Genomic DNA, 13,549 nt, shown 5'->3' with positions numbered 1-13,549 from the left:
TTATATAACATTTGCACCCTTTTTGAATTCTTTGAGAAAATTGGGGACTTCAGATGTTGTTCACACAAATAAACACAGTTTGTTTAATAAATGAATTTATTATACAAAGATAAAAAGATAAATCAATATATACAAGCAGTGAAGTGTGTGTGTGTGTGTGTGTGTGTGTGTGTGTGTGTGAGAGAGAGAGAGAGAGGGAGTGTGAAGGACTTGACCATGTGTTTAGCCTCGTGTAGCTAACTACACGTGGTGGAGGCCTAGCTTGTTGGTAGCTAAACAAAAGAATGTTATCTAAACAGAACAAAGGATTAGCTCTGTGTTTAGCCTCGTGTAGCTAACTACACGTGGTGGAGGCCTAGATTAGCCTTGTGTTGCTAGTATGTGTTTGTGAAAGGCCCTATAGCCTAGCTAAAGTGTGTTTGTTAGGCCTGATGGCTTGCTGAGCACATGGTAGGCCTTGATTAGCTTTGTGTTGCTAAGCAGACAAAAGCGAAGCTGTAGCTAACCCACTAGCTCATAACCATACTGAATCCACTGAAATCTTAATGACATCAAGATGTATAATAATGAGAACTATATGTTAGTAGTAAAGAATAAAAGAGAGAAGCATGCGCAGCCTATCTATTAAACAATTGAGAGAACATAGAACCAAAATAAATCAACACGCTGCGTGTTCAACAGTGTAACAATAAACCTGGGTTTAAATTCACACTATTTCAAATAAAAGCAAATTCCTAAGACTATCCTAATTATGCCCAAATGCCAAAATCTTACTTAATCCTGCCTTTAGCAAGATATGAAGAACTATTCGCCGGTGTAGTCTCGGGCCTCGCCGTGGGAGCACGTGAGCCGCTCGTGATGGAGGCGGAGAAAACTTCCGGGTCCAGCGGAGCACTTGGGTGGTTCCCGTGAAAAGCAGAGGGTTCTTGGTCCGAATCTCAGCGTTCGTGAGGAAAAGTCTCTGATCAGAATAAGATGCACAGCGCTTTGAGTTAAAAAGGATTCAATCGCTTCTTAACTTTTAACTGCCTGGGCTGCAGTCGTGACGTCACTTCTAATGCAAGTAAACCGGTTGTAACTCAGGTTGAGTTTAAAGATCGCGCGACTCTAGAGTTTACCTTTGCCAAGGGTAAGAAGGAAAATCGCGCTGAGTGATGGATCTTGCAAGAAAGAAGACGTCTTTTTGGGGTGGAGAGCGCGCCTCTTTATACATCCAGATCCATCGGAAGCCAGACGTGAGAGAGCAAAATGGAAGAGCTTCCGCTTGGATTTATGCGTGCATGGCAGACTGACGTAGGTGATCCCGCCCACGCGTGACGTAGGTCACACGGAAGTTGCCTGGGAATTGTAGTTCTGACACAAGATGGCGGCATGATACCTACAGTCCCCCTTTTGGTCTCAGGGGTATGACGGAGTCGTAGCACTGAGAGCACCGTATCGTATCATCGCCGTGTCCATAGTCCTTGAGGTAGACTTGTCCTGTGCAGTCCATGGTGTCCTGTGAAGACTGTAAACTTGTGAGTTCCAGTAAGACAGTTGGAGACAGAGGCATTTTGGGCATAATATAATCACTATGGGCATTTTGGGCATATAATCACTAACTAACTAGATCAAAACCACATCAAAAAAATTAAACATGGAACATGAAACATGTAGTGTTCAATTTCTTATGCATAAAAAAAAAGAAAAAGAGAAGAAATGAAGGAAGGAAAGAAGTATTAGTGTTTGGGTTGGCAAACCTAATCTTCTGGGAAGGTGATAGCAGTGGGGGGTCTGGCTAGAAAGCGTGCGCTACTGCGGCTAGCTGTCGGGGACACAGACCATCTTATCTAGCTAGGTGTGTAGTGTTATGTATGGGTTGCCTGGGCAGACCCAGTGGATGTCTTTAGTGGGGTGCACATCTCTAAGTTTTGTGGATTCACAAAAGTGAGGATAGCACTGCCAAGACTATACGCCAGGTGTATTTGCGATGACTACACACTAGTAATAATAGCGGATTTTAGTATTTTATCTACCATGTTATACTGAAGGGTTACTTCTTTGTGTTGGTGAAGTCTGACCGGGAATGTTAGTGTACGCTTATGGTTGAGTGATGCGTACAAGCTAAGTGGACAGGATGGGCCTAGCTGTCGTCCACCCCCTTTTGGAGTGAGGACTGTTCAAAAGGTTTGATTCGATTATCATGGAAATCGATATGAAAGCATTTGATTAGGCCTAGATATCCTAATGTGATACGCGACGGGGAACGGTTTTCCCACGATCGAAAGGTCTCGACCAGGGTGGTAGGAACTTCTCTGAGATTCGAGCGTAGTAGGCTTTGTGTCCTTCTACTCTCGAATCGAGATTCTTTTGGGCACCTGTAAAGGTTGACTGTAGGTGGCATCGTAGGTCGGCGACATGTTGATGTGCGGTGTATGCAATCGCGACGCTTATGGCCTCTGGTTTGTATAGGAGATGCGGGGGAAGAACCGACTCTCGCCCAGTCATCATCCCATAGGGTGTGACTTCAGTGGCGCAATGAGGGGTGGACCGAATGGCCCTTAGCACCAAGGGAAGTTTCACATCACAAATTTTACCATGGTTTGTGATATACTTTTGCAGCATGCTCACAATGGTTTGAATGGCTCGTTCAGCCTGACCAGAGAATTGAGGGTGGTACGCGATATGGAATTTCGCCTTGACGCCTAACATGTTCCACAGCGCAGCCATTACACCAGCGGTGAAATGGGTGTCTGTGTCTGAGTCGATGGATAGAGGGAGATTTTTGCCACTAGGGGGAGTCGCGATGTCAGGTGTTTCGACACCGGACTCGGTGTGCAAAGACATGAACTGAAGTTCTTCAGAAATTTGATCTCGCGTGGCGCTCGGTTGATCGGTGTTCGCACTGATCTCGTCGCAACGGGTTTGTGCATATTTTGTGGGATTCAACGACTGTGGGGTTTTGTTTTGTGTGAAGTTGACTAAGTTTATGTCGCAGGGCTTGGTTGGGATTGGGTCGCCTTGTGAGAGCCGTGTGTCTGAGAGATGATGGTGAAGACTTTAGCGCACATGAAGTGCGTTTTGTGTGTTTGCCTTCGCCACCAGGGGGGGCCCTACATCCTGACCCTCGCCTGCTGTTTCAGAGGGATCTCCTCCCCCTTTCACGAGATATACCCGTGGTTCCTGGCCTAGTCATGCCAGTGAATGGCCTTTTGCCATTTTTCTTGGGCTCTTTTGTTTTATCTGTTGAGGGGTCTGACGTCTCCTGTAACAGTTCTTTAATCTCAGCCAACTGGGCTTTTAAAGAGTCCAGCTCTGAGTGGAACTCACCAGGTTGGTCTGAGTCACTGTGTTGGTCGTCTCTACCCTTGCTTTTAGAGCTACGGTCGGAACGCTTCTGCCGTTTCTGGTCAGAGCGGGGATGACGGTTTTGCTGCCAACCGTTTTGTTCCCTACGACCCTTTTCATTTGATGGGCGATTGCCATCGTCACTGTGGACTCGCCCTCGGTCCCTCCTGGCCTTACCTTGTCGATTTTTCCACTCACCATTGTGATGGTTCGGCAAGGATCGGGCTGGACCGGAATTCTTCCAGGTGGGTCCCCCTTTCGGTGCTTCACCTCCTAAGGTTAGCGGGGGCTTGTCCTCACCCTGGAGACTAAGGACTCTGGGTTCATCATCATTTCCGTTTGCGGTTTTGACAATGGTCTCCCAGGTCATTTGGGCTAGTCGCCTAATTTCCCTCATCGAATAGCGACCTTGTCGACACGTCAGTGTGACATGGGTCCGCACGCTTGGGTGGAGGTTATGCAAGAAGAGAGATATGAAACCTCTATCTTCTTCCAACCCTGGTGCACTACTACCTTGGAAATAGGCAGTACGTAGCCGTCTGTAATATTCACGAGGCGCCTCAGACCGTTTTTGTTTGACTTGTAATGCACACAATATCGCGGAGGTTTCGTCCGTGTATGGCGCATATTCTTCCCTCATGTAATTGCGAAGTTTCGAATAACTATCGCGAATGTTTGGGGGTAGTGTCTCTAAAAAGGCACGAACGCTACTACTGGAGGTCTTCCAGATTAGTTTAAGTTTTTCACGTGTTGTGGCGTTCGGCAGGTCCATCAGGCATCGATCAATTTCTCGTAAATAGTTATTTACATTTGTTCTTTGATTGTCGGGATCGAATTGTTCGACATCTTTGGCAAGTAGGTCAATTTGCCGTAAACGAAGGGTTTGGTGCACGTCCTTGTGCGACCTTCTTGGCTCTTCTGAGTACTCACTGTCTGAGCTACTCTGGAATCGCTCCCGCTTCGCACGAGATGCGTGGTCTGATTCGTCTGGAGATGGATCAGGGAGACTGAAGCGCACTGACCTAGGTGTGCTACGGGCCTGGGCTCGGGATGAGCGCAGGGCGGCTCCATCCTGGCTAGACGACGACGGAGTCGTGTAGCGAGTTGATGGAGTTTGGCGGGATGTCTGGTTCTCGACCAGATCATTTACGGTGTCCGGTTCGGACGCCTCTTCCCGCTCTGAGCTTTGGCGCATTGTTGGGGGTCTTTCACGCCCCTCGCACTGCTCTTGGGGGGTCTGCTCCTGGGCAGCCCTCTTAGCAACCATTTCGGCTTTCTCTAGCCGTTTGGTGCAATTATCAAGGGAGGTCTTCAAGAGCTCACACTCCCTATGTAAATCATTATGATCGGCTGTCAGCTTGGCGTTGCTGGTGGTCAGCCTTTCAACCTCTCCGCGAAGGCATCTGATTTCTGAATCAGCATTTTGGAAGTATGATAGGAATAGCTTACCTAGTGCCACTTGGATACTAATAGTTGTTCTTTTTGGATCTCTCATATGTTTGTTTGAATTGTCTAGGTTGTTTTGGCATTCACTCTCACTCATGTACTTAATGTTTGCCTTTTCGGAGGCAGAGCAGTGAATGAGGTCTGCAATGACCTCAAGGAGAGACACGTCTTGAGCGTTGTCTTCCATTTTTGAGACATGAGGGGATGCCATTTTACTTAGGCTGGATGTTAGATAATTAATCAAGTTAATTATTAATTTAATCATTATTAATTAACTATGTAATTAATTATGAAGGTTTATTTGGAAATGCTCTCTTATCCTAAGTTGAATAGGTTATGAGTATTGGTGATATGGTTATCACACTACTGTTAACCGTTTTAACACACCTGGGGATATACCTTAGCAGTTGAATTAACTGAGTTTATTTGTTGTTGAACAATATTCCAGAAGTCAACAAACCAATCTCCTCACACGGGGCACCATTTTAACTGTGGGTGCAATCAGTTAATTATTGATATTAAGTGATCAATCTCGTTAAATCAGTCTCATTAAATTTTGAAGGTCAATAATTAAAATGAATCAATCCCATTGAATCATTTAATTTGACTCGTTTGAATTGAATCATACCATAGAATCACTCTCATTTGAAGTGAATCGTTCAGTGAATCGTTCAATGAATCATTTAGTGAATCGTTTAGGGAATTGTTCAATGAATCATTTAGGGAATCGTTCAATGAATCATTTAGGGAATCATTTAGTGAATCATACCATTAATCCTGGTGCTTAATAATAAATTACCAAACAGCTAAATTATGGTACATTTCCAAATTATTAAGATCACTTACCATATTATATAACATTTGCACCCTTTTTGAATTCTTTGAGAAAATTGGGGACTTCAGATGTTGTTCACACAAATAAACACAGTTTGTTTAATAAATGAATTTATTATACAAAGATAAAAAGATAAATCAATATATACAAGCAGTGAAGTGTGTGTGTGTGTGTGTGTGTGTGTGTGTGAGAGAGAGAGAGAGAGAGAGGGAGTGTGAAGGACTTGACCATGTGTTTAGCCTCGTGTAGCTAACTACACGTGGTGGAGGCCTAGCTTGTTGGTAGCTAAACAAAAGAATGTTATCTAAACAGAACAAAGGATTAGCTCTGTGTTTAGCCTCGTGTAGCTAACTACACGTGGTGGAGGCCTAGATTAGCCTTGTGTTGCTAGTATGTGTTTGTGAAAGGCCCTATAGCCTAGCTAAAGTGTGTTTGTTAGGCCTGATGGCTTGCTGAGCACATGGTAGGCCTTGATTAGCTTTGTGTTGCTAAGCAGACAAAAGCGAAGCTGTAGCTAACCCACTAGCTCATAACCATACTGAATCCACTGAAATCTTAATGACATCAAGATGTATAATAATGAGAACTATATGTTAGTAGTAAAGAATAAAAGAGAGAAGCATGCGCAGCCTATCTATTAAACAATTGAGAGAACATAGAACCAAAATAAATCAACACGCTGCGTGTTCAACAGTGTAACAATAAACCTGGGTTTAAATTCACACTATTTCAAATAAAAGCAAATTCCTAAGACTATCCTAATTATGCCCAAATGCCAAAATCTTACTTAATCCTGCCTTTAGCAAGATATGAAGAACTATTCGCCGGTGTAGTCTCGGGCCTCGCCGTGGGAGCACGTGAGCCGCTCGTGATGGAGGCGGAGAAAACTTCCGGGTCCAGCGGAGCACTTGGGTGGTTCCCGTGAAAAGCAGAGGGTTCTTGGTCCGAATCTCAGCGTTCGTGAGGAAAAGTCTCTGATCAGAATAAGATGCACAGCGCTTTGAGTTAAAAAGGATTCAATCGCTTCTTAACTTTTAACTGCCTGGGCTGCAGTCGTGACGTCACTTCTAATGCAAGTAAACCGGTTGTAACTCAGGTTGAGTTTAAAGATCGCGCGACTCTAGAGTTTACCTTTGCCAAGGGTAAGAAGGAAAATCGCGCTGAGTGATGGATCTTGCAAGAAAGAAGACGTCTTTTTGGGGTGGAGAGCGCGCCTCTTTATACATCCAGATCCATCGGAAGCCAGACGTGAGAGAGCAAAATGGAAGAGCTTCCGCTTGGATTTATGCGTGCATGGCAGACTGACGTAGGTGATCCCGCCCACGCGTGACGTAGGTCACACGGAAGTTGCCTGGGAATTGTAGTTCTGACACAAGATGGCGGCATGATACCTACACACACCATATACACTGCTTCACACACAAATACACACTGCTTAGCGCGCACACACACACACACCATATACACTGCTTCACACACAAATACACACTGCTTAGCACACACACAAATACACACTGCTTAACACACACACATACACACACACAAATACACACACACAATATACACTGCTTCACACACACAAATACACACTGCTTAACACACACAAATACACACACACAAATACACACACACAATATACACTGCTTCACACACACAAATACACACTGCTTAACACACACAAATACACACACACAAATACACACACACAATATACACTGCTTCACACACACACACAAATACACACACACAATATACACTGCTTCACACACACACACACACACACACACTGCTTAACATGCACACACAGACACACCATATACACTGCTTCACACACAAATACACACTGCTTAACACGCACACACACAAATACACACACAATATACACTGCTTCACACACACACAAATACACACTGCTTCACACACACACACTGCTTAACACGCACACACACACACAATATACACTGCTTCACACACAAATACACACTGCTTAACACGCACACACACACCATATACACTGCTTCACACAAACAAATACACACTGCTTAGCACACACACACACACACACACAAATACACACTGCTTAACACACACAAATACACACTGCTTAACACACACACACCATATACACTGCTTCACACACAAATACACACTGCTTAACACGCGCACACACACACCATATACACTGCTTCACACACAAATACACACTGCTTAGCACACACAAATACACACTGCTTAACACACACAAATACACACTGCTTAACACACACACACCATATACACTGCTTCACACACACACAAATACACACTGCTTAACACGCACACACACCATATACACTGCTTCACACACAAATACACACTGCTTAGCACACACACACACAAATACACACTGCTTAACACACGCACGCACACACACACACACACAATATACACTGCTTCACACACAAATACACACTGCTTAGCACACACACACACACAAATACACACTGCTTAGCACACACACACAATACACACTGCTTAACATGCGCACACACACACCATATACACCGCTTCTCACACACACACACACACAGGGCTCTATGTTAACTTTGAGACATGGTTACCCATTCGGGCAACCATTTGTAGAAATCTGGTTGCCTGAACTCAGAACATGGTTGCCCAAATATTACATATTATTTTATTTATTATTCAACCTTCTCAGACGCTGTCTGTATCAATAAGCATTGACACTAGCGCCCTGTGCGAGTAATGCGGTAATTAGTCATGTAGTGAAGGATATACCAATAACCCAGTCCCCCCAGGATTCCGCGGGCCTTTTTTGTGATTGTTGTGGGCTAAAATGTCTGATATTGCGGGGGGGTTCCAAAAAATTGCGATGAAAGTTGAGGTGTTTTTTAGGTTTTTGTTGAGATTACATTGTGGGAGGAAGTGAAAGGTGCGAGAAATTGTTGCGATTTTCTCTTTTTGTGATTAAAATTGAGTGATATGTTAAATATTAAGTTATTACTGAAAAACTATTGATTAAAAAAAAACAAAGACACTGAGAAATGAAAAAAAACAAAGACACTGAGAAATGGTCCTATAAACAACTTTACCAATATAAAAGATTACCAGGACTACAAAAATGCAGAAACATAGGCTTTACTTATCCAAATGCACCTCATCTCATCTCATTATCTGTAGCCGCTTTATCCTGTTCTACAGGGTCGCAGGCGAGCTGGATCCTATCCCAGCTGACTACGGGTGAAAGGCGGGGTTCACCCTGGACAAGTCGCCAGGTCATCACAGGGCTGACACATAGACACAGACAACCATTCACACCTACGCTCAATTTAGAGTCACCAGTTAACCTAACCTGCATGTCTTTGGACTGTGGGGGAAACCGGAGCACCCGGAGGAAACCCACGCGGACACGGGGAGAACATGCAAACTCCGCACAGAAAGGCCCTCGCCGGCCCCGGGGCTCGAACCCGGACCTTCTTGCTGTGAGGCGACAGCGCTAACCACTACACCACCGTGCTGCCCGGAATTTCATCATAATATGAATAAACATCGTTTTTCACGCAAGTTGACATATTTGGGTAGTTACCCGATCGGGCAAGCATTTGTGAGAGTCTGGTTGTCCGAATCTATTGAATGGTTGCCCCAGGCAATCGGGCTACTGTTAATGTCGAGCCCTGACACACAAAATACACACTGCTTAACACACACACACACACTACACACTGCTTAACACACACACACACACACACACACACACACACACACACACACACACTCTCTCTCTCTCTCTCTCTCTCCACTGTGAAACAAGAACTTCACCAGAATCCCAATGACAGAAAAAGAGAAAGGTTTTTTACCTCAAAGAAGCTGCGTATGAAACAAATCACACTCAACATGGTGAGACTTTCCCTCCGTCCTCCTAACTGTCTCACTCTCTAACTGTCTCACTCTGTGTCTCCCTCTCTAACTGTCTCACTCTCTGTCTCCCTCTCTAACTGTTTCACTCTGTGTCTCCCTCTCTTTTTGATAGAGAGAGTCGCCTGTGGTCTCTCTACCTACTACTGCATGCTCTCTGCGTGAGAGAGAGAGAGAGAGAGAGAGAGAGAGACAGAAGGGAGGAGATGAGTTTTTAGTTCACAATAAGACGATTCTCCGTCTGTTTCTCTTCCAGTTGTATTGAATCACTGAATTACACAACACACTAATCCTGCAAGGAGGCCCAGCGTGAGGCGAACAGGGTGTGTGTGTGTGAGAGAGAGACACACCCTGTCTTAACGTTTTCCTTTTTCCAAGTTTACTGGATTTAGAATGTGTGTGTGAGAGAGAGAGAAAGAGACACACACACCCTGTTTTAACATTTTCCTTTTTCCAAGTCTACTGGATTTAGTGTGTGAGAGAGAGAGAGAGAGAGAGAGAGAGATCTTTGACTGCATTGACTTGGTTCACTCTTTTTTTTTTTTTTACTCCGCCCTGAGTCACGCCCTTATCTGTATTATCATCAGTGGACAGCTTTTCAAATCACACACTTTGAACCAATACCCTACAGTGTTGACTCTGGGGCTATGCCCCGCCCCCTCTGTTCCTCGGTGCGGTATGGGACGATCATAAATTCACACATGATTTCAGTCTTTTTTCAGCAAGTCACTAAAATGAACGAGTCACTTTTCCCCATCGCATGTTTATCTCCCTCACGCAGTCGGCGAATCAGAGTTTCTTCATTTGTTCAGTTTCTCAGTGAAGATTTCCTGAGCAGTTTCTCTCTCTCTCTCTCTCTCTCTCTCTGCTGTAATAACGATAAAGAAAATATCAGCGTATGATACAATCTGTACATCGGTGTTAAACAATTCATTTTTCTAAAATACGGAAATCCGAGTGATAATAAAGAACACATCATCATTACATCACCACGCGGTGTTCTCTGAGTGAATCAGCAGGTTCTCAGACTGTCAGCTGGAACACTGAACAACTCCATCTGTGTCAAATGAATCCGTGAACAAATCAGTGAACTAATCTGCACTAATCCTTTACCGGACACAAATGATTCAAGATACAGAGCACGCTCAGAGTCATCTCTGTCACCATCAATTCACACTTCACTCCTCCTCCTCCTCCTCCTCATCATCATCATCCTGCTCTCCTCTTCCTCCTCCTCCTCATTATCCTCCTCCTCCTGAACTCCTCTTTCTCCTCCTCATCATCATCCTCCTCCTCCTGAACTCCTCTTTCTCCTCCTCCTCCTCCTCCTGAACTCCTCTTTCTCCTCCTCCTCCTGATCTCCTCTTCCTTCTCCTCCTCCACATCCTCCTCCTCCTGATCTCTTTCTCCTCATCATCATCATATTCTCTTCCTTCTCCTCCTCCATGTCCTCCTCCTCATTATCCTCCTCCTCCTGATCTCCTCTTCCTTCTCCTCCTCCATGTCCTCCTCCTCATCCTCATTATCCTCCTCCTCCTGATCTCCTCTTCCTTCTCCTCCTCCACATCCTCCTCCTCCTGATCCCCTCCTCCTCCTGATCTCTTTCTCCTCCTCCTCATCCTCCTCCTCCTGATCCCATCATCATCATCATCATCATCATCCTGATCTCCTCTTCCTTCTCCTCCTCCTCATCCTCATTATCCTCCTCCTCCTGATCTCCTCTTCCAGATCCTCCTCCTCATCATCATCCTGATCTCTTCCACATCCTCTTCCTCCTTCGCCTCCTCATCTTGATCTCTTCCACATCCTCTTCCTCCTTCTCCTGCTCCTCATCTCTTCCAAATCCTCTTCTTCCTTCTCCTCCTCATCAACCTCCTCTTCCTTTCCTCTTCTACATCCTCCTCATAATCATCTTGATCTCTTCCACATCCTCTTCCTCCTCTTCATTTCCTCTTCCACCATCCTCCTCATCATCATCATCATCCTGATCTCTTCCACATCCTCTTCCTCCTCCTCATCTTCCTGCTCCTCCTCCTCCTCATTTCCTCTTTCACATCCTCTTCCTCCTTCTCCTCCTCATCATCCTCTTCCTCCTCCTCCTCATCTCCACTTCCACATCCTCCTCCTCATTATCTTCCTCATCATCATCCTTCCTCATCATCCTGATCTCCTTTTCCACATCCTTGTCCTCCTCATCTCCACTTCCACATCCTCCTCCTCATCATTGTCCTGATCCTCATAGTCCTCCTCCTTATCATCCTCCTCATTATCATTATTCTCATCCTCTTCATCCTTCTCCTCCTCAATGGACTTTCTCTGAGAGTTTCAATAAAAAACACAAACCCAGAACACTGAACGTCAGAACACTATACACGACTTCCTGGCGCCCTCTACTGGATATAAAAACTACAGCACATACAGTGTTCATACTACAGTACTGCCGTGAGCTCAGACTTTATTATTCACATGCACACAATAAAATTCTCAACTGAGAGCTGAGACACTAATATCACATTCTATTAACATTCAATTGCTTTTTACTAGTTCCTTAAAAAAACTGTCATCACACACACACACACACACCCCTTCATAAAGAAATTCAGACTGTATGAATATGAAAGTTACTAATGTGGTCTGTATTTGTGTAATGAAACCTGCTCATTGTGTGTAATGATGCAGTAACGCGCTCTGGTCTGGAGGGAATCGTTAAAGCTCGAGTGCTGTTTGTAAATTCTAAAGAAAATCCAGAAAGAGATGTTGATGAAAGCACCACTACGACACCCAGAACATTCCAGAGTTTCTCTTTCACATTGAGTTCACACTTTTATTCACCATCAGATCTGCTTTTAAAACACAGTGTGAAGCCTGAATGACTCATTTTACACACACACACACACACACACACACACACACACACACACACACACCACAAATAACCACCTGCTGCTTCCAACAACACTCCTGTTCATTTAGAGAGAGAGAGTTAATTCATGTGTAAATGAGTCCTCGTGCTCCCTGAACCACTCTCTCACTCTCTGAGCCCTAATTTTATTCCATCAGTGAAAAAACCCCACTGATGTGACCCTGCTCATTCAGTACATTCAGGTCTTCAGCCGCCTTCATTTTATTGCCCTGTAACATTGCCGAGTCTCGACCTGACCAACTGAACCAACCCCAGATCATCACACTGCCTCCAGAGGCTTGGACAGTGGACACTATGCATAATGGGGCGGAGCTTCATGAGCTTCCCTTCTTACCCTGACACGCCCATCACTCAGGAACAGGGTCAGTCTGGACTCCTCAGACCACATGACCTTTCTCCATCACTCCAGAGTCCAGGCTTTATGCTCCCGAACAAACAAGCTTTTTCTCATGGGGTGGCATAGTGGTGTTAGCACTGTTGCCTCACAGCAAGAAGGTTCTGGGTTCCGGCCCAGTGGCCGACGGGGGTCTTTCTGTGTGGAGTTTGCATGTTCTCCCCGTATCTGTGTGGGTTTCCTCCAGGTGCTTTGGTTTCCCCCACAGTCCAAAGACAAGCAGGTTAGGATAATAAGGGGCGGCCTCAGGCTGAGGTTGGGCTGAAGTGCCCTTGAGTGAGGCACCGAGCCCCCAACTGCCCCCTGGGTGCTGTAGTATCGCTGCCCACTGCTCTGGGTGTGTGTGTGTGTGTGTGTGTGTGTGTGTGCGCGCGCGCGCGCGCGCGCGCGCGCGTTCAGTGCTTCAGATGGGTTAAATGCAGAGGACAAATGTCACTGTGCATGTGATAAAGGCTCCTTCTTCTTCTCACTAACGAGTGGGTTTCTGATGGACACACAGCAGTTTAGTCCCAATCCTGTGAGTTCTCATCCCACTGTGAGGGGAAATGATCTTAATTTCACTGTTAAACACAGCCCTGAGCTCTACTGTCTGTTTTTATGATTCGACTTCACCAGGTGATCACGCTCAGTCAGGAGGATTTTCTCACCACATTTCCTCTGTGAAGTTGACGGTTCAATTTAATTGTATTCATTCATTTATTCTTATTTC

The 13,549-nt window shown here is 45.1% G+C and overlaps 1 protein-coding gene across 2 annotated transcripts in view; it reads right to left on the bottom strand.

Moving 5' to 3' along the window:
• Positions 1–13,549, bottom strand: part of arhgef4 (Rho guanine nucleotide exchange factor (GEF) 4) — a 77,893-nt gene that overhangs the window by 56,096 nt on the left and 8,248 nt on the right. Inside the window, exon 1 of one of the 2 annotated variants that reach the window (XM_060906573.1) lies at positions 9,466–10,400. The exons of the other annotated variant lie outside the window; for it this stretch is intronic. Within the exon in view, the coding sequence (XP_060762556.1) occupies positions 9,466–9,504 (39 nt within the window). The 5' untranslated portion in view covers positions 9,505–10,400. Of the gene's footprint in view, positions 1–9,465; positions 10,401–13,549 lie in introns of those variants that run through there. 2 annotated transcript variants of the gene reach the window in all.

The sequence above is a fragment of the Neoarius graeffei genome, chromosome 23 (genome assembly GCF_027579695.1).
Source record: "Neoarius graeffei isolate fNeoGra1 chromosome 23, fNeoGra1.pri, whole genome shotgun sequence".
Taxonomy (NCBI): domain Eukaryota; kingdom Metazoa; phylum Chordata; class Actinopteri; order Siluriformes; family Ariidae; genus Neoarius; species Neoarius graeffei.
The sequence above is the reverse complement of the archived record's forward strand: the minus strand, read 5'-3'. Positions and strand labels throughout refer to the sequence as shown.